This window comes from Venturia canescens, chromosome 9 (assembly GCF_019457755.1).
Source record: "Venturia canescens isolate UGA chromosome 9, ASM1945775v1, whole genome shotgun sequence".
Taxonomy (NCBI): Eukaryota; Metazoa; Arthropoda; class Insecta; order Hymenoptera; family Ichneumonidae; genus Venturia; species Venturia canescens.
This window is the reverse complement of record NC_057429.1, coordinates 19834812-19861728: the sequence shown is the minus strand read 5'-3', so window position 1 is coordinate 19861728 and position 26917 is coordinate 19834812. Positions and strand designations below refer to the sequence as shown.

The 26917-nt window shown below is 43.6% G+C and overlaps 1 protein-coding gene across 2 annotated transcripts; it reads left to right on the top strand.

Annotated features, from left to right (window-relative positions):
• Window positions 1-23650: 23650 nt before the first annotated feature.
• LOC122416176 (uncharacterized) lies at window positions 23651-26730 on the top strand. 2 transcript variants are annotated; one of them, XM_043428898.1, is made up of 3 exons: window positions 23651-24107; window positions 25399-25892; window positions 26220-26730. In XM_043428898.1, exons 1-3 carry the CDS (start codon window positions 23907-23909, stop codon window positions 26263-26265), a joined length of 741 nt encoding a protein of 246 aa, XP_043284833.1. In that variant the 5' UTR covers window positions 23651-23906; the 3' UTR covers window positions 26266-26730. The 2 variants fall into 2 exon arrangements, with proteins under 2 accessions (XP_043284833.1, XP_043284834.1); XM_043428899.1 differs by having other exon boundaries at window positions 23654-24107; window positions 25993-26730.
• The last annotated feature ends 187 nt before the right edge of the window (window positions 26731-26917 follow it).

Below are 26917 nucleotides of genomic sequence, written 5' to 3'. Positions count from 1 at the left end.
ACTTTGAAAATTAAAAAAAAAACGATAAGTGGGCAATGACTGCAGTGAGTAGATTTTGGTTTGATGGGAACTGATAAAGTGATTGCACTGAGAGAAGACATTTGGTGGTTCAAAAAAAATTCAATTGAATTAGCAAATGATGGCGGAGGAAATGAATTTTGTTGGACCAAAAAATCGTTATGATTTCTCTACTTCTGTTAGCTCAAATGAGTGTTTCTTAGTACGTCGAAAACATTGTTGAATGATGAACAAAAGTTTTGTTCAATTTCATTAATTCGTTAAAATTGCTTTTTCAATTCAACAAAATGTCAGTAAATTTCATAGCTTAGCGTACACGTGCGAATACACGTTTCCGTTCTTATTCGTTAAAAAATAAGGCATAAAAGCCCGACTCAGAGTAGATCGTTCAAAGTTTCGAAATGGAATTTCTACGTGAAATGCCTCAGCTCACCCGACCTGCTCGCTCACTTCCCTTTCGGTTACAAATCGAATGATGGCGGCAACCTTTCATCCGGCAAAAGTGACGCCCTATGATCTGCCTGGAGCACGTTATTAGCTCCATACTACACTGAAATTTTGATAGGCTCAGATCTGCCAGTGCTGGTAGTTTCCGAGCGAAGACTTCGTCAGAAAACCTTCCACCTGGATCAGCGTTACCACTGGAATGATAGAAAAACAGGATTCCAGCCACGAGGAAGCAAACGAAAGTTCGAACATAAAATTTTGTTTTGTGATCCTCATGAAGTATTTTCCGTCTTCAACTTTCCTATTTCCTCACCTAACTCGATCGGACAGTTGAAGCGTTCATGGCCCATAAAAAATCGTCGTTCGAACCCCAAAAGCTTTTGTTTTCAAAGATTTATTTGGATGCAACAAATTCAGTGCTCTCGTTGGCACTGTCAATTGCCATATTTTGCAACGTCTCACTCGCATTTTGCCCACGTACAGAGAGTCGCTATATGCCAAGAAAAAGTGGTTGGATGAAAAAAAAAGCGCTCTTGAAGGTTCGAGATGCTGCGGAGCGAAGCTTCACTGCTGAGAGATGAAGTAACGAGATGAGACGAGCGGTAGAGGAATGATGTGATATACAGCTAGACGGAGAGCTGATATCATATTATAATGACGCTCTCTTCGAGTCTCGTCGTCTCGTTGCAGAGGCGCGCAGAGTCGTCATCATTGAATGTTTTGAAGGGCCTCCTCTCGTCGCGTTTCACCTTGGCTCGCGTTCTCCGAAGTACATCAGAAAGGAGTTTCGATAACCTCTCTGTGGAAGGCGGTGAGTGTGCGGATACACAGACATGCATAAACTTCCAGTTTCGTTCTCTTTTCCAACCTTCCACACGTTATTCTCCTCATTATATTCGGGCGAGGAAGGGCATCCAATATGGTATCCGCCTCCCCTCTTGAACCCCCTGAAACTGTCTCGGCGTGTTTTCTTGGCCTGCTCCTGAAGAAGTTAGACGCCGAAAGCAACCCGATACGTTAAATATGAAAATAAATTCATTCGATTCGTTCCAGCGCGATTTTTCGCGACTCGCCGTCATCGATTTTTTCTCAAGTCGCATTTCCAGATTATTTTTTCCACAAAAGCCACGCAGCAGCTCCTCGAACCAGTCAAATTAGGCCGGAAATCTTTCGAGTCGTACTACCTCGCTCTCTGTAGCCCGAATACGTGCAAATGCTTGGACTGTCTGTGTCAGGGGACTGGGGATCGAGAGTGGGACGTATCAAATATTCTGATAGGCTGTATCGCCCAAGAGAATGAGGGAGACGAGCGCTTGAATGGATTTTCGACGCCTCGAGGGGCTGTTTCGGCGAACAATGGATCAGCGAATCTGCCAGTTAGGATGGTGCACCACTCCTCGAGGATTCCTCGAGCGTTATCCGGAGATTCGAAATCCATGGATTCATTTTCATTATTTCTCTATTGCCCCGATCACCATATCTATCAATAAAGCTCTCCGATGACGTGTTTCCGAATATTAATTTGTGACGGTTGCTCACTCGTTATTTGTTTCTTTGTTCCATCAAAAATATGTAAAAGTATCGAGATTTTTATTGACAATTCATAAAACTCATTGTCCCGAGGACAGTTTTCCTGTGCACAAGTCCATAAAATTAATCCCCGTTCAGAGGATAGTCAGCAGTGTGAAATTTCAACTCCGCAAACGAAGTTACGAAGCCCGAACGGAAGGGAAGATCGAGCAGATTGAAAGGTTCCCTGCTAATGAAATGTCCGTAGTCGGTAGAGAAAAAACGCTCCATTTTGATTCTTCAATAGAAAAGCGAAGGTGAAAAGAGTCTGGTCGAGGGAGGTATCAGTGAACTCTTTTTCGCGCTTAGGGAAGTGAGATTTATAAGAGGCTGGAGAACGCGTGTGTCGGATCTCCGCTTTGAGGGAACATATAATTCCTGGTAAAAACGAAGCCCCGGTATTTTGCCTTTGCGATGACCGCCGAGCGGAGAACAGAAAGGAAGACAAAGAGGAGAGCGGAGGCAGGAGAAAAAATGGACGTAGGAGCAAGAGACGCGGATAATGCAGAGAGTGAGGGAGAGCGCAGTGTGTAGAGGTTGGAGCATTTCGGAATCTGTTTAATCTTGGGCTACGCGCGTCGAGTAAGTGAAAGCTATCTCCTGTGAATGTGAAATCAAACAAAGCGACAAACAAACCGGTTCACGTCGGGGGAGTCCAAGTTTCGCAGACGCCGTCTCTGTCGCGGAGAGAGAGGGAGAGAAATGAAGCTGTTCGTAATGGCGGTGGCGGTGGGTAGGGTTGAGAGGGTGGCGGGTGTGCCAGTGATGGGACGAGAGCGAAAGATAGAGTTTGCCTGAGCATATCGATGGCTAAACGTCAAAAGGGCTCGCGCCGGACGATCCGAAAATAAGAGAGGTGCCCATTGCGCCCTTTTTACAGTCGCCGGGCGCCACGTGCACAGCCGCGACGGCGATTCCTACGGCACAAATTCAAAAGGACTTATCTCGTGCTTTTAACGTTGCGTTGAGGATTATTAGATGGGCCCTTTTGATTTGAGAGGTGAATGTGTGTTACTTTGGTTACAAGTGGTGGAAAGAGTGCAAGGGTGAGCGTGCGAGAGTGCGCCATAATGCGGGAGAGACCGAGAAGAAGTCAGCCCTGCAACGCAAAAGCACGGGACGGTGTGAGCGGAGACCTTTGATGTTCGGTGCGGTACACCGCGCACAAAACCCGGGCGCCATCACATCGGATCCTCATCACTGGCTATGTGCAATACATCCACCTGCGTGTCACACTCCAAGTGTTTATATGAGCTTTGAGAGGAATTCTACGCCCGAGTCTATCTCCATTGCGCTCATTCTTCCTCCACTTTTTCACCCCTTGGCTCGTTCTTCATGATCGTCTTGAAAGCGCGACAGGGGAATCGAGTTTGCGAGAGTAATGCTGTCAAAATATTCTCTCCCCGGGTGCACGCCCTCACCTTTTTCTCAGTCACTCATTTTTATTCGGTAATTAGCGAAACTTTCCTGCTTTCTGCCATACTTTTTTCACTTCCCTGCTACTTGGCCTTTGGGAAGAGCGTGCAGCAGCCGGGGCGGATTTAACCTTCTACGGTTCGTTTAACGTCGCGAGTTTCGTTGAAGCAAAATCGAAAGAGTCGTCAGGAATTCTAGAGCCATTATGGCCATTGTCGAATTTGTTGACGATAAGCAAAGCTTCGAAGCATCTTGACGTCGATCCCGGTCGACGAGACCGAAAACTTCGTACCTCGAATCATCAAAAGCACGTTCATGATCAAACGTATTATCGCAGGTTTGCGTGTGGAAAAAAAGTCGAGCCGAACCCAGCCCTGCGTCGTCGATCCTTCTCTGAAACTTACGCAAAAATATTTTCGTACCATTTAGGGATTTGAAAAGATCGTGTAATTTAGCTGAGGTCTCAAGTGCTTTGCTGACCTTCCGGGTCCCCTTGAATAGTCGCCACTATTCATGGGTTTTCGGTTACACAAAGAAACCGAAGCGGCGCGAGTGTCATGCGAGCCCACAGCCGCAGGCGTTTAATATCGCGCAATTTTGGCGGCTTCATTGAACTCCGAAATGTAACGAAAATAAGGCACTATTACAGTTTATAGATCCCTTGTTCGGGCGAACATCCTCCTGCGAGGGAAAGAAAAGGTGCGCAAAGGTAAGAACAAACTCTGTTCTCCGGGGCGTGGACTTTCAACTAATTTATAAACTTGTTATGCTGAAACGTTGATGGAAAAGGAAGAAAGAAAAGGCGGCTAAGAAAAAGAGCGCGTGGCAAGATTCGCTTGAAAAAGAACGTACGAAACGTGAAACATGCTCACGCTTCGAAGCTCAATCTCCGGAGAGACGAACGGTTATGAAACCTCCCGAGAATCGGTAATGATCGGTTCGATTCCACTTTTTCTTTTCTCCTCATACTCTGCAGTGGACCATTTTTCCGATCACTTCAGACCGGCTCGGTAAGCACGGCACGAATAAAAAGTTTGCTCACATTTTTCAAACTATTTTGCTCCCTTCTTTGTACACCGGTGTGAGCTCATTTTCGTCGTAGACCAATGAGCCGAATTAATTCACTTCAAATTCGTCTTGGGGTTTTTCGAAGCAAAATCAGGATCAACGTTTTATTGGTGATTACGACTCGAGCTGATCGATCGATTTAACAAAAACCGACGTTTTTACGGAATCAGCAACTTGATCGATGAATCGCAGTTTTCATTGGAGAATACGAAGGACAAATTCGTTTACGTTTGCCTCAATAAAGCTGTCGTGAAAATGCGGTTTCGTTGCTGCGATACATTACAGAACTCTTCACGTGAAAAAGGAAAACTCCGAAAAATACTTGTTCTCCTTTTGAACCCTCGTAGAAAGAGCATCAAGAAAGGATTGAGCAAAACTCTCGTGGTACGCGAAATGAAAAGCGGCGGTGGTAGGACTTAGGATCAATTAAAAGGCAAAGCACGAGTTGGTTACTCGTCCCAAGAAATGTATTAGGTATCGTTCGTATGCGGAGAAAGGAGGATGGAAAAAGGGAAGTAAATAATAAAAGATGAAGAGCGAGAGTATTAGAGGCAGTAAGCTAGAAGCTCCCGAAGGTTCTCGCGCCTCGAGAACTTGTGCTCTTCCTTCAGAATAAGGAGAAGAAGAAAAAAGTAAAAGAGACGCCGCCCTCGCACTCTCTCTCGTCAGAAAACCCCGTCGAGTTTCCTCCGTTTTTCCTTTTCTCTCTTCCGCCCTTCTCCTGCTCCCGACATCTCTTTTTCTCGCCAGGATTAAAGGGGCCGCGCGCTCACTAGCGCAAAGAACATCAGCACGCAACAATAACTCCGCGATAGACGACGTCTAAACTTGCCGCCAATAGTGTAGCTTCGCTAATAGGTAACTGCGTGCATGTTCATTCATACTCGCGGCTACTGTAATACTTCTGGTGGAGAAAAACTTCCGAAGGAGGAAGAGAGAGGGAAGGAAGCCTCGGCGAGGAGGGTACCTTCCAGTGGCGAGTCCACGTTCGTCGACAATGGGCCGGGATCGGGACTCTCTGCCGAGGAAAATGGGCCGAGAGGCGAAGAGAGACGGACGTTACTGCCAATAAATTGGGCCACGCTTCATTTCACTAATGCCCATAATAATCTAATAGATTACTATTATCCGTTTAGTTCGGTTCGTTTGCGCCGCAGCCTGTGGAAGCACCGAGGTGCTCTTTCGTGAATCACTCTGTAGTTGGGGCTGTGCGCGCGTCTATGAAGGAATCTACGCGAGCTCTGTGCACCAACGCACATCGAGCTGTGAAAGAAAAAGCTAGTCGTGAATGAATGAACATCCGAAGTGCCTCTTGCGCTCTCTTTCGGCCAAGTCTCGTTACAGACTTCCGGTTTATTTATTATTCCTTCGCATCGCGTTCGCTTCGAACACAAAAGAAAATATTAGGAGACTCGAGTCAATTGGGGCAAGTTTCTAAGAGTTCTGGGCGATAACGCGCAGACATCGATTCTCCACAGGAACCAATAAGAATGGGAGGATCTTGGAAATTCATCGGCTCGAGTGGAAAATGTCTACTTCGAGTTTATCAAATATTTTTATTCACAGTTTCGAAATACGGAACAAGGTCCTCGGAGAACAGCTTAGGGAGCCGATCGAAGAGGAGGGAGGCGTAAAAAACGTAATCCCCAAAATTGGGGTGCACTTTAATTTAATAGAGGGTGAAGCTCGTTGATTTCTGGACGAGACGCGGAGAATCGGGAGAGCAGCATATTGCTCTACAACAATCCAGCAGCCGAGATGGCACCCAAGCGTTTTATGTGTGTGTATATAAAAGGGCGTGCAAATACGCTTGAAGCAAAGACCGCGAACGCATGAGAATAGGCGTTGATCGGTATTTAGTGGAGTCTGTGACTGACGTGTACAATGAGGTGATATGGAATTCGCACAGTTCGTCTGCGCTACTACGAATTTGTGTACAGGGTGTCCCGTTGTGATCCGCACGCGAGTTTTTACCCGAGTGGAATCAAATATCTTGGAACACCAATCCGGAGCTTTTTTGCTAGCAAAAAGCCAGTTTTTGCCAAAGTTTTGGTATGGATGCTGCGCCAACGTCCGTGGAAACGTTGCAACAAAAATGAGCAATCGTTACATATTTGTCAGTTGTGTGAATGGTTTAAGGGAAAACTTTATGAGTCGAAAGCTTCAAGCATTCCTTGAGTTAATCGTATTCAGGGTGCAATTGCACATCAAAGTGCTGCATACACTCTAAACTTTTGTTTCCTAATTCGACGAGTTGATCTGGCAGCAAACTCGATGGGTACAGGAAATTCAATGAAAAGTAATAAAATCCCTTAGAAATGGGGAAAGCTCCAGTCTCCGGAAGACTTTCTTTCAAGCCGACGCCAGAATTCGCGTCTTATGTCCGCGACCACTTGTCTTCTGTCCCAGAAATTTGGCACTCTTCATTGAATGACGCACGCGAACGAGATTGATGATTTTTCTCGAGTGTCCCTTTTGTTTGTGAGTAGTAACCGCGTCGAGCTCCGCCCCTCGGGTTATTTCGTTCGTATTTGAGCGAAGGGACGATACCAAGAGGCCGGGTGGGGAGAGGAACAAAAATATTTTCATTCCCGAGGAAAAAAGAATGGTCCTGATCGTTCTGTACGTCGAGTTGTCTGGCTGCACGGATCGAGGGTGGATATGAATTGTACACCGTAATGAAAGCTCCCGTATTGTTTTATGGGACGATAAAAAACGGGACGTTCGACTAAAAGCCTGGTAAAATCTGGAGAAACCGCGCGCGGTACTCATAATAGAAAACTCGCTATATTGAAACGCGCGATGCGAGAGTCAAAAGGAGGATGAGGCTTTCGGTCGCGGAGCAGCAGGTTAACGCGACTGCGGTGGAAGCGGGTGCAACCAAAAGCGAGCTTAAAAGTACGCTCCTAAAAGATCATTGTACATTTATTCATACATTTGTGTGCACGCGCGTGTGCCAAGGGGGACGAATCGTCACCGGAGTTCAGGCGCGAGTTACGAGGCTGTATTTATATCTGCGTATGTCGTTGCTGCGTGAAACGCTTAGCGAGATTGCAGCCGACAATACAACAATAGACAACGTACGTGACACGCCCGCGATCAACCCGACGCGTGTTGCCCCGAGAGCTCACCCCCGTGTGCAAAACACACCGCACGAGACACGCACTGAAAATCTCGCCAATTCTAACAGCGCCGGCTTGTCACAGCCCCTCCCTGTTCCAAATCGTCCGCACGCTGCTGGACAACACCGATTTTTACATCCCTCGCTCCCATCTATTCTTCTCTCTCTTGGAGGTAAATTGTACGAAAGTTCTTCAATGTCTGACTCGGCGAGGTTAGAACCCACGACAAAATGAATTTGATGGATTTGTGAATATGTTTTTTCAGAAAGGAACAGCGTTAAGGGTTCTTGAGGAACTTCCAAACGATCTCGAAGCTCCGGTTCAGGCGCAGCAGCTTATTCCGGGAAACTTTACTCCGAGGCAATTCGTCAATTGGCTGGAATACATCCACGCAACACAAAACTGGAAGAATTTCTACCGAATTTGCGACTCTGTCGAATACGAAAATTTCCTTGTTTTAGGAAATTATCGAGCCAACGATTCGGAAACTTTTCTTTACTTGCTCACGTGTAGTCAGGGCGTCTAATCAGCTATTTCGGGACGAGCATTCCCAAGAAGTGCAGCCGTTTGACGAGATAAAATTGAAAACCCGTCCCATGGGGACTCCCGCGACCTTCGCATTTGCGAAAATGCATGAAATGCGTGAACTCTTCAAAAATTGACTCACTCCAACGAGACACTCGATCCCGAATTCCCATTCGTCCATGCCCCCGAAGAATGGAAATATTGCCCGTGAGATCACTCGTGTGGTCGCAATGAGCAAGTCTTTTTTCAAAGTACGAATGACATGGAAAGAATAGTGGACGAAAAAAGGTGTACCGAAATCGTAGCGTCGTTTATCTCCCGATAAATCCCCGTGTGTACCGAAGCACAGGGACTGATCATCGTCGAGCGACAAAGTAGCGGATGCACAATGGATCCTGCATGCGAGTAGACCGTGCTCGCGTGTTAGTTTGTAAATACACATGTACGCGTCTCTGTATAATGCGATGCTTCCTATATTGTGTGCTTTAGCTCTTTGGAGCACTAAATACACGGGAGCGCGTACATAATACACGGGTTCTTGAGTTTCTACTGAAGATTTCGTGCAGCATGCGTGTCTGGCGGTTTATTATAAGTTTCGTCGATGCGGATACTGCGGGCTCCAAATGGACAATCAACCTTCGTATATGCTGAAAATCTTCGATCGAGCCTCTTGAGATGAAGCAAGATTTTTTCTTTCCTATTCAATGTGCTCCATTGTAGTGCGGCTGTTTCTCGAGCCATTCGCTCGTAGAATCGACGTGGAACGTTAATGCGCCAAACACATTTTCCTGCTCAAGTGCCATTACTCACAACGATAATGAGGTAATGACAGCGCCAGTGATAACGAGGGTAAGATGGAGCCAACGTTGCATCGAGGACGCTCGCGGACGGGCACACTCGAGATTGTTAACACCCAAGAGGCTACGGTAGTGGAAAAATAATTGCAAACATCATTTTTTGATGGAAAGTCCTCGAAACGAAAATTGAAGGGTGCGCTCCCTGAAAATCGCCCGCATATCGACAGGTACGTCAGGGCTTCTGCAACATGCGAGAGGATTCGTATACAATAACGATGACACATCTCGATTAAAAATTGCCTCGGCGATCGACAGTAATAAGTGATAGGACGATTCCGCACGCGATGTAAGTGACAGGTGTCGAGACGCTTTTTTAACCATCGTTTTTTCCTTCGTTCCTACTTATTCAGAGAATAATAACGCCCGCGGCTCTAATCGGGAGGAAAAAGGGAGGGGAAATCTTCGGAAGCCGTAAGACCTAGTCTCACGTCACTGAATGAATTTTATAGAGAAAAATACACGCACACACGTACCTTCGAACTTTTAGGCTCATGTGGAAAATGGAAGTCTATAAATGGCTAAGCTCAAAGGGCTTAGAAGTGCCGAATCTTGCTACTGGAGGAAAAGTTATTGAACGTGCAGCAAAGAAGCGACCTTCCCCCTCGCTCGCCATTCAACACGCACACTTTCGAAGTATTAGGGACGACGAGTAACACGTGTATTTTCTACTGACATGGAATTCCCTCCGAGATTCCACGCTCCAGTAACTCGATTCGGTCCTCAACTTTCGACTCGTGCAGTCGAAATTTTCGTTCAAATGAAAAACCATTTTATCTGTTTTCGCTGCATGCTTACGCTTACTTTCCTACTCAGAATAATAATGCTAATGAATCCTGACCAACGATCACTGCAACTTGTGTGTTGCACTTTTTCGAATTAATTTTTCCCGCGGCTGCACATTCGAATTTTCCAATAATTGCAAAGCATTCGAAAATAAAGATATTTGGAATGAAATTCTTGATTACGGTTTTAAATCCTTTTGAAAATTGCACTGCTAGGATCCAATTCCAGTACTTTTTGACGCGCCCTGTACACAGCGGTGGCTCAGGTTTATAGCGTTCGCGCTAAACGCACATTGACGCATGAGCGAGCGTCGGGAGAGGGAAAGATTTCCGCGCTCAACCCCCGGGCGATGCTGAATGACGATGACGAGGTCCGACAGCCTCACCAAACACGTGGTTGAAAACGTCTGCTCGCGTTTTATGCCAGACTTGCTTCGTTGCCCGTATGCCCATGGGATATCCCTGATCTTTTCTCTCTCTTTCCCTCTCGCTCCTTTCCCGATGCCCGCACTGTTACACCGCTATTCGAGGTACGTTTATGCAAGTCCGTAAAGATCGTGCGAGGCAATGTACCGAGACAGGAAGTTCATCCGTTTCGATAAGTTTGAGTATCCTCATACAAAACAAGTTACAGCACTCGATGCTGTAATACGAGGCTGTTTGTGCGTTGATATGCCGCGCGGTTTAAGAGCGCACTGGACGCGCAAATGCGTCAGAACATTTGAGAAAAGCATCGTACGGAAGTAAAAATGAAAGAAAAAAAAAATTGGCGCAACTCTCAGAAATTTGCAGCGTCGTGGACGAGAATAAAATTTGTTTGCGTGCTTGTAAAAAGCGTAAAAAGACGATGCGAAAATGTTGATAAACTCGAGGGAATCGCTGCGTGGTTTACTCACAGAAAGAATAGAATTAAAGTGCATACGAGTCCGGTACAGCGTGCAAACACGATTCCATTTGTAAAGGAATTTTGTATACACGAGGATTTCGGGGTCGGGGTAAGAGCAACAGAGTGTAATACGTTTATACACGTTCGTTTATGAGGAGATATTGAAGAAACGTTTTTTCAGGGGCGAGGGTAAATTGAGAAGCTCGTTACATCGAGCCCTCGAGAACTCTTTGCTACCCGTAGCAGAGGCTCTATTTCCAAAAGTATTGCTCGAGCTGACAAGCAGAGTGAAAAAGACGTGGACGAGAAAACACATAGAAAGTAGGATAAAAAGCAGAAAAAAGAACGAGAAAGGGTCATGTGGATGCACGAATCTATGCACATTTGTGTATGTAGGTTGGGGACGTTCGAGACTGGGAAAAGAAGATTTTTCATAGTGGGGTGCCATGACGCCAAGGACTCCTCGCTAATCTCCCTAATGCTCGTAATCCTTTGGCTTCACTTGGGTATTACCACAAATGCAGTTATACTCGGATGGTACATGCTGGCTGGCTTTGAGCCACGGAAGCGAATCTGTGATATTTTTCGACGGGAGCAGCAACCGCTCCTCTCTTCTAGTGCTGTTTTTAACGGAGCCAACGTGCACGTAGCGCTGTCATTTCTTTCTCTCTGCGACTCAATGAAATGTGCGCTCTCGTAAAGTTGTGACCCCGATTACGTTTTTCGGATTTGTATTCATTCATCGGTGACCGCAACGACACAACCGCTAAAGCTCCACTTCTATAGAAGGATTCTACTCCATTTTGTAGTGCGTCGCTTGCCTAGCGGCTAATACGTTTTTCTATAACGTGTAATCCTGCTAGCGAGCCTTACAAAACCACCCCCATGAGCACTATTCGGTGATAGGAAGCTTCCTTTGTCCCCAAGTTCGTATCCATGCGGGCTCGTACATTCTGACCTTGGTCTGACCTGCTAACGATGTTTTTTGACTCAGTTGGAATTTACGTCTTTGCAAACTCCGACTCGGGCCCTTGCAATAGTTTTTCGAGTGTTTTTCTACCATTTTGGGAAAACAATGTCAGAGTGGACCGATTCCCTCAGCAATTGTATAATCATTCGGAGTCGGAGGTTGCGGAAAGGATCGCGGCGTTCAGGAACGCCCTTACTCTGGGAATCGGTAGCTCGAATTTGCTTTTTTTTTTTTATATCAATTTGTCGATTCGTGTTACGACTATACTCGCGGCGATATTCGGCCCTCTTTTCCGCGGACAAATCGAGTTCGAGGTTTGCGTTTTACGCGAACATATGTCAATGTTTGCCTTCCGGCACGCGCAAACGAGTCACGCTTCCCTGGCCACGAGCCTCGCGTATGTGCGTTTATATGTACGGATTTTTATGCCCATGGATATACGCGCGCTTGTCGTCTAAAGTCCCCCTCGTCATTACGTGTATCATCCACTCTCGCGTATTTTCACGATCAAATGACCGCGAATTCACACACCGAACAATCTCATTGCTGGCTGGACAGCTTGCTGGGAAAACCCCTTTCGATCATCCCTTCCAGTCACGCCTACATGCGTGGAAGCTTTCAAAAGGCGAGAGGAGCGAACGAGACCAACTTCTCATTACATTTGGATGAGCCAACGATTAAGGTAGTTCATGCGCGAAACGATTTTCTTAAGAAAGTCTTGAAATTTACACAGAATTTCAACGAGTAGTTGACTGCCAGGCTTATCAAATTTTAAAAGGATCGTCTTATTGGTTTATTTAGATAAACGTGTTTATAAATATAAAGAAAAACACACATAGGGACTGTGCGTAAAAAATCGTTTGTCTTTCCATGTAACGAATGAACGTTTCTTACGAAGTTTATGAAAAACGTACTCCATAACAATGAAGTCTTACTATAGTAATCAAGATACATTACGTTAAAGATTAAACGAAATTGGTTTAAATGAGCACTTGTAATCTCACGTTTGCTTATTTCGGCATTTTGTTATAGCTTTCTGTCTTTTTATTAACACTTTTTTCTCGATCCAGTTCCCTTTGTGTTTTCCCTTTGCACTCTCTAAAGCGATTTTTAACATAAAAAACTATAGTATTTCAGCCAGGGACGAATGAAGTTTTGGGTTCAGTCAGTGATGGATCCCCGATTAATTAACCACTTAACTGGTAAGCGAGTGAATCCATTCCCGTGCCAAAACTGGTACGATCGAGTACGCTATGAAAATCGTCATAACTGCTCTTGATATTTCTGATTTTCAATGCTCAACGCTTCAATCAAATCGAAATGCAAAAAAGAAAATCAAAATGCAGAAAATAAAATCAAAACGCAAAAAAGGAAATCAAAATGCATAAAAGGAAATCAAAATGCAAAAGGGGGAAAAAAGTTCTGCAAGAATTCATCTCAAGGCTAAAATCAACGCAGAACAAAAAAGAAAAATAGGGAAAAATCAAAATCAAAATTCAAAATAAAAAAAAAAACATTGAAAAAAGGGAGTGTAAAATCCTGTCTCTGCCTCCACGTGGCACACTCTGGGGTCGTGACTTACAGTCACCAGCTAATAGCGGAGGAATTTTGTTGAAAATATATCATCGAAATTAAATAATCATTTACGTGTCAGTCCGCCTTCTTGGATCCACCATTCCGAATTTTCAAAATTAGACTTTAGATTCGGATTCAGCGGCCCAGAAAACCTTCGGATACCAAGTTTCATCGAAATTCATCTAAATTTGGAAAAAACGCGTATGTGCGTCCTTACTAGTTAACTGGTTAATGGTTTGGAATTTCATTCGCCAAAAAATAAGTTGAAAAAATTTACTTACAATACTGAATTAATAACTCTGACATTTCGAGTGAAGCTATCTTTAATTAGGAAGTAAAAATCGACCGAATTTAGACACCCATTAAATATGATCCTGCGGGTACGATCTACTTTAAGGACCATGGAATAAAACAATATTTTTATGAAAACCAAAAGCCTCGAGGTGACCTGCGGTTTCTCAATTTTCAGATCATTTTCATTCTAATTAAACTGGAAAATAGTTTTTCCCTCATCACCGTGTTTTGAGGTTTGGACATTCTCAAGTGTTCCCACTAAAACGATCTCATTTGGTTATTTCATCAAACTTCTTAAAAAAGGGAAGAAATTGATTCGAATCTGGTCCACAGGAGCTTCGTTCGACGCCATTTCATCAAAGCTCATGAATTGAGCAAAATGATCGAAATCGATGTGCGCAGAGAGAAGTATACATATAATGACACTGGCCTCATTCGAAGTGTGAGAATCCTATCAAATAGGATGGAATGTTCGATTATATGAGGGAAAATTGTGGGCGCAACGACGAGGAAATGTGCGAATGCAGGGCCGGCGTTAATGAGGAACCTAACACCAGTGAAGCATGCAACTAACGAAGAGAACCGAGAGCTAACAAACTCGGAAAATTCCGAATTTTCCATCCAACTTTTGTGTGCAAACTGCGAACACTTCGGTTCTCCATTTTGGGAGGATCCAACGGCCGTTTGGCTCTCCTCCTACATTGCTCCTCCGCCCGAAGCTGTGTGCCACAATTTTACTGTGTACTTTTTATGTCACACAATCAGGCTGGAGTTTCTCCGGATGGAGAGAACAGTGGATCCGTGTGTGTGCACGCGCATCGGTGTACGTACGGGGCCGGACTTAATCGTGACTTTCACAAGTTTATTTTAGGGACGTCGATAGCGCGAGGTCTATTTTAACGTATGTTAGCTAACGACACCGTGACAACAAAGGATCTTTATCCCTTGGCGAAATTCTCGTTGAGATTCTGCCCGCTTTCCGGAATCCCCGGAGACTCGACCCACGGAGGAAGCCTCCCGTTGGCCATTACGCCCTGCAACCGTATTTCAAAGGTCGAATAATCTATGGAGGCCTTTCTTCAAAAATTCGTTTTTTTCCAGGTTACCCTGAAAAGTCGTCTAATCGGTTGGTCCTACGCCGGTGAATGGACAATGCTCCGGGCGTATAAAACCAAAGCTTTTCTGCCTTCGAATAGCCGAATGTTGACTCGGCCGATCCTCGTCCCGGATGCGCGGCGCAGAGGGAAACACTCATCCGGTAATTCCTATTGGCTGAGAGTTTTCGAAGATCTCTGGAGCGCGCGGCTGTGTCCGTGGGTCCGAGGATTGTGTTACTTCCCGTTAAAGCATCCTGTGCAAATTACACCTCCCAGTTTCTTCCTGCTTTTTTTTCTTAGCATTGATGTGCTCTCAGTGCGCCTCCGAAGTGAATCGCAATCGCACACCAAAGAAATTCCGGCGTCCGTTCGCAGAGCGTAGTAGAAAAAAGGGCGAGGGCGGGTGCAGAGTAAGTGTGGACTCTGCGAAAAAAGCTGAAAGGATTTCGCACGGATTAAGATGCGATAACGAGAGAGCTTCTGCACGGAGGCTACTGAAATTTGGCACGAATTTACCCGGCCCTGTGAGGAGCAAAGTAGTATTAGTCTAAAAGCGAACGTCCCGCGTTCTGCTATCCACGTCGGTGCTGTGTCCAAAGGCATGATTTTCATACACAGATAGAAGGCGATGTACAAGTTCGTATTTTCCGACTCTCCCGCCTCGCCCCTGCTTGTCTGATTTTCATCCTCCTTGCACGTCTGCTCGCAGAAAAGTAATCGCTTTAATTCTTCACGAATCACTTTGAAGCCGGTGGCCCTCGCGACAAGAATTCTATGGAACTGTAATCGATCCCGAAATGTATAACTTTCTCTAACGCCCGCTTCGATGCTTGGAGAAGAACATTTGCGGGTAGAATTCTATGAAAAAATTAGGTCCGAATGGGCTTGATCTTCGATGAAAATGCCCCAGAATCTCCAGAAATAAGGTCACCGAGCAACGACGGTGCGATGACGATGAAAATACATTGAGAAAAAAAATGATTGATTCGATAACAATCGATCTTATTGCAAGAGTTTTCTACATTTAACTGCAATGTTTTCGGAGAAAATGGTTCTGCAGTTTGATCTAATACTATTTCATTCGTTTAACGTTGATGCTTAAAATTTTGAGGTCAATAGATGTCTAACTGAGACTGCGGCGTAGAAATGCGGCAGCGTTGCAACTACGAGACCAACGGAAGCAATTCCTTGACAGGCATTCGTTGGCACAATAACCTCCAAAAACGCCAGACGAAACAAGTAACGCGTACGCAGAGCCACGGGGCATCCACGCAACAGCCGAGTACGAAGAAATTACGCAACGTTGCCAAACTTTGTCTTGATTTCAACACAATTTTCAATTACCGAGAATAACTGTTCTATCAATCTCAAGCGATTAAAATAAACGTGTTTCTGAATAATACTTAAAATTAACATTCACACACTTGAAAATTTTCACAATGCCACAAAGTGGCATTGCTGACGTCACTCAATGTATCAGCATAGGAGCTTCGTCCTCTACCCCCAGCCTCTAAAAAGATTCAGCAACAGCCTTAACCCTCTCGGACCGTATGTTGCTTCTACGCAACACGCGCTTCCAGGCCCAATAAAACTGCATCGGTCGCAGTAAAGTCGGGGTTCTAACTGCCTATTTCCATCAAGCAAGGTTAAATTGCACCATACATACTCCTAAACCAAGAGATAAACTGCTTTAACCCATATCGAAATATCAATACGAAGTCGAAAGAAAAGTGAACATTCAAAAATTCATATTTCCCAACAAAAAAACTGAAATGTCACAATGGATTCGGAAACTAGAAAGTATTTTGAGATAAAATTATGAAGGGAATCATTCTCCGTCAACGCGAAATAGGCCTCGGTCTGAGAGGGTTAATCATGTTTAACCTTTTGATGATGATATATTTCATTGGCACCGGTATTCCCACATTTCGTCGTTCCAATGACTTTTTTTCTCGGTGCAGTCATCGTCGCTCCATAAATTCCATTTCCATTAGTTGATCTCCATTTTTTCTAGTCCTTCCTCATAATTTAGTGGTAACAAAAGGTGTATACACGTGTATATGATGTAGCCAATCGAGAAAGACAATGAGGCGAGGGAGAGCGAAGAGCACGTATAAGCTTTACTGCGCAGCGATCCTGTCGAGCCAGACCCCTTTGTATGGGACACAAGCCGAGGTCGGTACACGAGTAGAGGGACTCGATTTCTCGCGCGCGTGTGTGCGTTCGAGGCTCTCGCATCAGCACCAGAATCATGTCGCGTCACATCAGCCGAGTCTCTATTATTACGTTAACGGCTAATCATCCCTTGCCACGGGGGTGGATTATCGTTCAATCTCACAAAACCTTTAACCACCTAAACAGGATTTATTTTCTATACACCGGAAAATAGACTGGACGCCTTTCCATTTGGGGTGAAATGATTCGCAGCCCGGATATGGGATGCATGAAAATTTTATTGGCCTTGATTATCGCGAGGAGGGCGATAGCAATCGAGAGGAAAGAATTCGCGGGGTTTTAGCGCAGCCGTTTCTGGCGTCTGAAGCAGAACACGTCGCGATCTTGCGGGACAGAGCGTACGACTGTGAAGCGATTCGGTCAAAATGAAATGCCGCGCGCGAGTCGTTGAGAAAATACGAGGACGCAGAGTCGATCGGGGGACGCTTTTTTAATATTGCGTCTATATAAAAGTAACCGGAAAGGAAGCGAGCGAATCTGAGAAGAAGGAAGACAGAGGGAGAGAGAGAAAGGGAGATTGTTATACCTAAACAAATCGCGATTGTTTGCCGTGGCATCGTTTTACGCATGAGGCCGCTGCTTCTTTATATTCCTTTCTCAATTCAAGTTGATGCCACTTGAGCGAGCTGGAGTGTAAACGAATGCGAGCGAGCGCAAGCGAACTGCCGCATACAAGCTTGCAGACAATCCGAGAGCGATAGAAGCAAGCCGCACGAGCTCACAGCGAGGGGGTGGGGGCTGGTCCCTCGTCGGTCACCCCCGGGGGGCTTTGATCCGTGCCGATCCCCGGAACTACCCTCCTTCGCTATCTTTTCCTCCGTGTCCTCCTCGCCGTTCTGTTATTTCTTCCATTGCGATGTACACCCTTCCTCCTTGCCACCCTCGCCCACTTCGATGCTCCACACTCCGCGGAAGCCACCCTAAAACTTATCAATCTTTCCATACTCGCTATTCCACTACCTCCACAATAATTAACAAACAGTCTCGTTGAATGACAATAAGAAAAAATCGTTCATTTATGTAATTTCTGTCAAACGAACGTCAGGCATTTGGATTTGCAGAAACGACGGCAAAGTGCTTGCTCTGTTGGTCGAATATTCTTCGAGCGATCTTCGAGCTCGCTTTTTCGGTGACTTTAGAGTAGTTCGGCCGTTCTATAACTAGTCAAGTTCGCAATTACTTTATGTTGATTAAATTCAAGTCTAAATTATTGATAAAATTAATGAACACTTGCATTGAGAATATTTTTATTGCAATGATGTAGTAAAATGCTTTAAGAATATCATAAAAGATCAAATTTATACTTCAACTTGACTACAATGATTGAGCCCGACACTTTAAATACACAGAATCTAGGGAACATTTTTATTGTGCGAAAGAAAATTTATATCGGTGTAATGGCACCGAGAAAAAGGAATGGTTAATTCGTTAAAAAAAACGAGCACCCCAAAAAACTAAAGTTTTTTCATGTTTTCTTTCTTAAAAGCCCCTTAAGGTGATGTTTTTTTCAAAGAAACTGTGATAAATTTTCTTCGCGATCTAAATTTTTCCGAAACTCGAACACCGTACAATTTTTTCACAATTAATATTATACCGCAAGTTCTCCCACAAGATACCGTGTTGAAAACTCAAAATTTTAAATGAAATAATTAAAAATTTTGGTCCGTAAGAGGCCTCAGAACTATGCTTATCGTTATCAGGGGACCTCAAACTATCATTTACCGCAAAAAAGTGGACCTTAACCGTACTTTATCAAACGGTCGAAGTACTTTAATTTTTCGGAAATTTTTACAGAATTTCTGTGAAACACAAAAAATTGTGTTTGTAGGGTAGTTAATCGACTTGGGAGTCCTCGGCCCAATGGGGCGAGGACCTAAATTTGGAGCAGCGTTTCGAGTATTCGCGCAGTCGACAACTCTATTTTCGTGGCCGTCCTCCAATATGCACTCGCGCTTGTTTAATCTACTTTTTTCCCATTAACTTATTTTCACTTCGTTAAAAACCTCGTTATTAATGCGTCAATTCCCATTGTGCTGCCGCGGGACGCGTATCTGAAGGACGCGCGGACTCTTCCGTTTACCTGCCATTTGCACGTACGAGTTGGTGATTCCATATACCGGACACTCGTTCGCACTAATTGCTGACCGCTGGCTCGTGGCTTCGATTATATTTCCATTGTACGCGGCTGCTTCCCCACAGGCTCGAAAAAAAATGTCTTCTTTTCGTATCGTGAAATTAATTGGTTAGTTACCCACTTTCTCGATGCTTTGAAATTTCATTTTTTATCACGATAAATAAGACCGCTTAACTCGAGGGATGAAAATCTTTTGACGCACGCGATGAAAATGAACGAAGAATAATCGCCTGTTGGACAAATTGGCTCGAACTATCGAGGAATTTATTTGAAACAGTCGATTGAAATACACAAATTCTTCGTACGTATTCAGAGTTGAGAAAAAATTGCATAAAGAATATTTTTCAAAGGGTGAGAGTTATGCGCCCAAATGGTGGTGTAAGCCCGTACACCTTGATTTTACCGCGCGCGCTTTATGTGCTTTCTGCTTTTGAAAGCAATGCTGTTGCTCAAGAGACGACAATTAGATGTCGTCGGGAGCTCCCCGAGCACCCTGGATCGAAGCGACGAGCGTCGCAGGCTCCACGGGTCCTCCATATTCATGGAAGATCAGCGCGCGTTTAAGTCGAGGGAGAGAAACTGCCGGCGAGTTGATCAAAGGATCTCTCGCGACGGAGAGAGCACCGATGTCCTCATAGCCCCCTCGCCCGGCTCTGTACCTTCTCTTCTCCTTCCTCCATCTCTCTTGGACCCTGCTAACGTCGAGAGTCCCACACCCATCGAGCTCTCTACACTCACAAACGGAAAACCACTCCACGGAGCTTCGACGACTCGAAATCGCGAGTCCCTGGTTCAACTGTACTTTTCAAATAATGACCCCTGCAAAGCCCATTCTCTTGCGGTATGACATATTGTATACGTTTGCATTTCATGCATCAAACAATCTTTCGCCCATCTTAACGCGCTTCTTCACATTCTTTTCATCGATCTTTCCTCGTGTCGGTGTTTCTAGAAATGTTTTTTTTTTTTTTTTTTTTTTTTTTTTATCGTGCGAAGAAAAAGGCGCTTGCACTGACAGCAACATCTGGGAAGATACGTTTAAAATGATTTTTTATTTTATCATTTTTCGATTTCGTTCTCTAGTTTCAGTAGCTCACAGTTTCTGCATAGTTTCCAAGGAAGGGCCCAGTCCTTATTAGTCTAGGTGTCGAGAAAACAATTCACGAAAATCACGATTCAATGAAATGGGATCCTCCCAACTTTAAAGAATCAAAAACGAGAATAATAAAATAGATTGTTTTTAGATATGAATGATGACTTGAGAAAATAAATCACTTGGGAATGGAAAAAGAAAAACACTTATTCGAGGTTGACGAGTAATAGGGACACAAACGATGGAAGGTTTGACAACACCATGCTGCTTTGAAATATAGAAATGCATTGCATATAAATATAGAAATGGCAGTTGTCACATTTTGCTTGAAGATTTAACTACGAAAGTATTTAAAGTGCTATCATAATATTAAAAATTGATCAATCTCAACAAATAAGTTACACATAATTTCAATAATTGCGAGAACAAATTTTAATCGTATCTTTGATCATGAAAAGAGCATAAAAGTTCAATTGCTTTTTTGAATCACGAGTAACGCATGATCTCCCTTAAAGGTCCGTGTTTGCATTAGTTTTCGTTGGTACAGATACATAAAAACGCAACTAAAATAACAGAAATTTATTTAAAAATATAAAATCATTTCGTTTAAATGAGCTTACGAACATAATAAATGTTACAATTTTCTACAGAGTTAATGAAGATTTTTGACGTGCAAATAAGTTCCGAGCTGCTGAGAAGGCGATCAGAGATATTTCAACTTCCAAAGGCCAAGCGAGGAACCCTTTCACGGTTATGTTGTGCCCCGCCGTTGCTATATCACAAGCCTTGAAAGCGTTCTACGTCAAATATAAATACGTTTACGAAGCTTTCTGTGAAAGTGGTGCCAAAGCGAATGAGATGATGATAACGCTTCATCACGACTCGTCTCATCGTCTGTGTACTTCGAATGCATTACTACGATTCATTAAACACAGAGTCAATGTATAAAAGCGCACTACAATACTGACCAATTACCAGCGGATTTCCATTTCAAGATGTTATCAAGCCTCGCAGTAGCTCCGTCAACTCGACGTCGCCTATCCGATAAATTTATGTATTTACTGTCAAAGAACACTGCCAAAAGACCACACGTTTTATCATTCGAAACAACCGTCATGCTTTTTCTGCCACCAAAAATAATAATAATGAATGTGGACGAGTTTCGTTGTTCTCCGTGCCACGATGCAAAGGAGGAAAATGTGACGCTGTTTTCCAGACAGGTCAGGAGTGTTGAGAATTCTGAAAAAAAACATTTTTTTTTTAAATTAAATTTAGAAGACCATTCATTGAGGTTGAGAAGGAATCCCTGCATCGAGTTACCGGAACTTTGTTGCTCTGACAAAGTCCTGAGCTATAAAAATAAAATTTGAACGTTTTGCTCAGTTTTCAAGTCAATTTTTCCTGCGCCATTATTTCGCGTCGTTTTGGAATGATTCTTAGTTTCGTGACCATCAAAACTCAAAATCGCCTCTGCAGTTTGCAAAGCTTGACGTTTTACGTTTTTTTTTTATGTCAGAGCTCATTTTATAATCGGAGATGATTTTTTCGTGACAAAACGAAGAGAAAAAATTCCTTTCACTTTCCATTGCAAAATTAGCCAGATTTCTCTACTTTCTTTTCGTGATCCAACGACCTGAACAGCAGTTTTGGCGTTTTTGACCTCTGACCTGAAACCTTCTTCAGCGAATCGATGCAAACTAACCTCATCGCCCCACGTTCCCGTTTGTCAATATCGAGGAATTCCCAACGTTATCTTCCGACAACTGCCACGATTAATTGTAGGGAGCCATCGTTCTGGACGATCCTCGATAAGCTAGAAAAGTCCCAAAAAATCCTATTTTATCGACAGCTGCAATAAATTTACCGACATCCAATAAAACCTGAAATCCCATCCTTGTCGCTTGACAGTGATGCGGTCCACGAGTATTTTTAACCTCGATTGGACTTGATTTCCGCAGTGGCAGTTCCTTTACCGACGACGGCACAACCGGAAAAGCAAACTTTTTATTCCGCACCGAATCCGTGTGACGATAAGAGGAATGTTCAAGGATTTTCTTAAAATTATTATCGATTTCTTATCAACGCCTGATCTATTGCACGTACGTTTGCTTCGGTGTATGACATTCTTTTTCGGGAACGAGGCAGACAAGCGATGCAAGCAATCTTCGTGACGATTCTTATCTCAGACAGCGAAGTGCTTCACAACACGAGATTGCTCTTATACATTTTTTCTGACTTCTTGATTCAAATCGAAATGACGAAAAAAAATGCAGGCGTTTGAACGCTCCCGAGTATAAAAGTAGCCCGACAGAAGCGTTTCATAAAATGGAATCTCTCGCCTCTTTTTCTCGTCACCGTTTCGTAGGATACAGCGTTAAATTTAATATGCAGAAAGGATGAAGAGGAGCAAAGAACTAAAACAGAGACGTCATATTCTCAGGGCTTTTATTAAAACGATACGAATGATCTTGTTGAATTTGATCGGTGAATAAGCAAGTGCTCCGTAGAGATTGAAGGAAAATTGATTCTACTTAGTCGCAAGGAGAGCCAGGAGAGCTGTCGAGTAAAAAAATTAAGCCAGCTCCGGCGTACAGCAGGATTAAGTATTTCGAAGTACGAGCTTAATAATCCGGAGTCTTTGTACGTCGTTAAAAATTGACAATGGAAATCCGTTCCTTCGTGAAAATATAATTCGGAGTAACGCATGAATAAATAAATATAGTGAAATTTATTCCGTCGGATATTTCGGTAAGAAAATCCTCGAAGCAGCAAGCAGATAACCGCTGTTGGAGACTCTCGAGACTGCCAATTCCCCGATGCAGATAAACGGAAGATTAGCTGGGTGATTAAGAAAAAATGAAGAAACAAACGAAAGAAATAAACGAGGGCGAACAGTGCCTTCCCTTTTTGTATCTCTTCGCGCGAGCAATTAACTTTTTTATCTTACTCGATGACGAAGCATGTGTATAGCGAATCGGAGGAAAGAATCGGTCCGATGGGCGGGGAAGGGGGGGGGGGGGAAACTGAATCAGCTTATCCAATGTATAGAAAGAATTTTATTATATTTGTGGATACGGGCGATGTTTGCTCAGTATAAAAACTAGCCACGAGCCGAAGAACGATCAATAACCCACGATTAACATGATAACGGAGGGCTCCGTTGGATCAATTTACGAAAATCCAACTGCCATAATATCAAACGTAGATTCCCCTTTTGTCCAGCACCGTTTTTATATTTGCGAATAAACATGCGAGAGTACGCGATGCTTAAGAATTAATTAGAACTTTGGTAAAGTGGAGTTGAGATGAAAATATAAATGAAGAAAAGAGAAATGAGCGAGGGATATTGAGCTTGATTAATACGCGAGGGAGAAGATCACAGATAAATGACGTAATCTCGTGTGAAGCGTGAAAATCAATTAGAACTTGGCGCAAAGTGCGATTTAGAAAAAGAAAAAAGAGGAGTGAAAAAATAAACGAACGCGTGATATCAATTCCCGTTAATATACGTGAGACGGAAGAATTGATAAATGATCGAGGGCCCGGGTCGAGTCACGCAATCCATATCTGCCTGGAATCGCAAGAACACCTTGAAAATTTCAACGTTGCACGTTCCATTGTTTATTGAATCGGGGCTGTCCCCGGCCGATTATAAAGTGAGATTCGAATGGTTAATCGCGAGCAGTCATGAATCTCGAGCGGTCGGCTCCAATTGGCCTCAGTATTTCGTGCCTTCTCTTCAATTCTCATTTCTAATTTCTTCACCCGATTTTCATTAGCGAACTACTACGCGAGCGATTCAAACGAATTGCCGGAGAATGAGGCAAACGGAAAGCGAAATTCCAAATGAAGCCAATGAGGAATCGGGGTCGGAGAGTCGTTCAATCTGGAAAAGTCTTCTCACCCTCGTCGAGCTGACGAATCACGCTCTAATATTTCTCGTCACTGGATACGTTCTGTACCTTGCCGGCAAACAACTCTCGGTGACTAACGCCCATGCGGGCCTGCTGACCGTAGGGGTATGTCTGACTTTGCCTCCCTTTATTTTTCATTAAACAAACCTCGCTACATTTTTATAAATTTTCTCTAAATAAAGAACAAAACGTTGGGTAACACAAGTACGCGCAACGACACATTTTTCAATATTAATAATCCCCCTTTGCGGTGAAACCGAGTCGTAAAAAACGAGCGACCCTCGAGATCATTAAGAAAAAACATATGCGTTTGTGCAACGCTTTCTTTATTTTTATGAAAACGGGGATGCTCTGAAAAAAAATTGCAAGAAAAATTCAATCAGCGTACGTGGTACACGTTACACCGGTTGAAATCCTCCCTTTAAATTTCCTCCTGCATGGATTACATTTCGAGCAAATAACGAACTCCGCCGCTCTCTGTTTGTCTTCCAACCGAGGAAAAGCTTTGCCTCCCTTTTTGTTTGTTTTTTTTTTCTCTATAAAACCCACTCTGTTTGTCGAGGGAGAACATTTGATCACGTGGCAACGGCTTTTCCTCAAACGTAATTCGAATCCACACGACCGTCCGAGTGAGAGCTTGCTCAATTGTTGCTCCTACCGCTTTCACCGAGTCACGTTCCAATAAACAAAATATTCATATATCTCATGAGGCGATGAATGTGAGTTCAGACTTTGTAGGGGTAGGAATATCGGCTCGGATTACCTTTCGGCTACGATTATATGAACATCGTTCGCGACATGCTCGGGGTACCCTTGGAGTTTTCATTACAGGAATAAATCGATGTGTAAAACTATCTCGGGAGTGAAAAGAGACTGGAAAATGCGCTTTAGCATCGTCCCACGAATCGCGTGCCTCGAATAATTGGTACATTTTCATTGAAATCCTGCAATAAAAAATTGAGGCGCAAGCTCTCCGGTGCCAGAGTCATTTTCAACGGTTTTACTCGTCCTGGCGCCCGATCAAAGTTTGCAAATCCTTTTTAAGGAGGGTGGATAACGAAATTAAAATAATCAGAATTTGATAAAATTTGGTGATAACATTCTTTGGCATCGAGTATACAAATACAATTTTTTTCAAATTTTTTTACCACAGGGCAATCCCATAATTGAGCGTCAAATCCAAGTTCCTATGCACGAGATTTAAATTATATTAAATTCTTATAATTTTGAAATTCTTAATATTTTTAACTTGGTTTAGCAGCATGACAACATTGTATCGTCGTGATCCACCCTCCTTAAACTCTACGATCTCGATAGTCTCAAGGAAGGAATGATCCCAATAAAAAAAAAGCGTCGGAGACTTATTCCATGAAATCACCAGGGAAAATGCTTGCAGTACGTGCTGCTGATGTCCGAGGCGATTGCTGCCCTGTCCGGAGAGAGTATTTTGACGAGGAATTTCTCCCGTCGCATCATCAGTCATGTTCACTGGGTACTGCAGTGCTTGGGCGGGGCATTCAGCATCGCCGGCTTCGTCATCATGTACCAGGTCAAGGAGATACACTTCAAGTCGATTCACGCGATACTTGGGATATCCTCCCTCGTTATTATGCTCGTTCTTACTATTTTCGGTGTACCCGTTATGTACGCCACGAGTCTACGTAAGGTAATGCGACCTGTGACTACCAAAATGTGTCACAATTTCCTCGGCATATCTTGTTTCGTGCTTGGCATGGCGTCCCAGTGCTATGCATATCAAAAAAAGTGGATGACGTCCGTTGGTGGGAACAATATTTCGACCCTCGCCACCGTCTTCACGGCTCTTATCATTATTTTCTCTCTCCTCGGCCCCCTTCGTTCGCTTCGGCGACAGCTCGGAGCAGCGTTCAGGTAAATTATTGTGTGTCGTTCCAACGGAAATCTTGTTATTAAGCTTTGCCTTGAGTCTTTTGTAAATTATTATTGACGCGATGAAATTTGTCGTTTTTAGCGATTTAAGTGAAAAAATTGAATGAGCTGTGGCGTTTCCATAAAATAACAATTGTTCTGTCACCGTATGCGGACTTTGTCGAGCTGCATTTCAAACTGGGTGCGATTCGTGCGCGTTTTTTACCGTTTGAGACGTTTGAAAAGTGCGATGATTAAAGACGATTTTTTCCCGAAATTTCGTTCGTTCCCGGAATTTACTTTAATTCGCCATAATTTACTCTCCCACAGTCGCGTTACAGGTTTCAAGAAACTTCCTCGAGATCTCGAGTTTTGAGAATACTTTCTTCCGACGCATCGAAAGTTCTCGCGCAGCCATTATCGCGTCGTTCTTTACTCAAGACACATCGTACAAGCCAATGTGCCTGACGTAATTTAACTTTTTTCCTCAACTCAAACGAACGTCAAAAGGAACTCGAAAGAAAGAGCTCGCCATGAGGAGATATCGAGAAAGAGGTTTGTAGAATAAAACGCCGGTGCATATCAAGGAGAAGACGAGAGATCTCGAGGTAGATTTTGCATGGATAAAAAATCTACCGGGTGTCCCGAGCACTGCGGAAAGAAAAGTTGTTGTTCATTCGCTAAAGTTGTGATTGGATTCATGAAAATTCAAATTTTCGGAGCTCAGAAAGCTTAGGAATGAATTCATTGAATTTATTCAGCTCACTCGTTGTTAATTACAAACTATGTAAATATAAAAATATACAAATAAATTCCTATTCAATAATTAACTACGTTTAGCTTCGCTTTCAGTTATTATATCTTGTTTCCACTATTCTCACACTTATTCTACGATGAGTCGTTTAAATCTTTCTAGATTTCTTGATTTTTTTATATTTTTGAGCAGTTCGTTGTGCATTCGAAATCCTCTATAAGTCGAACACTTCTGACGATTTTTTGTTTTCGATCTGTTTACACAAATGTAATTT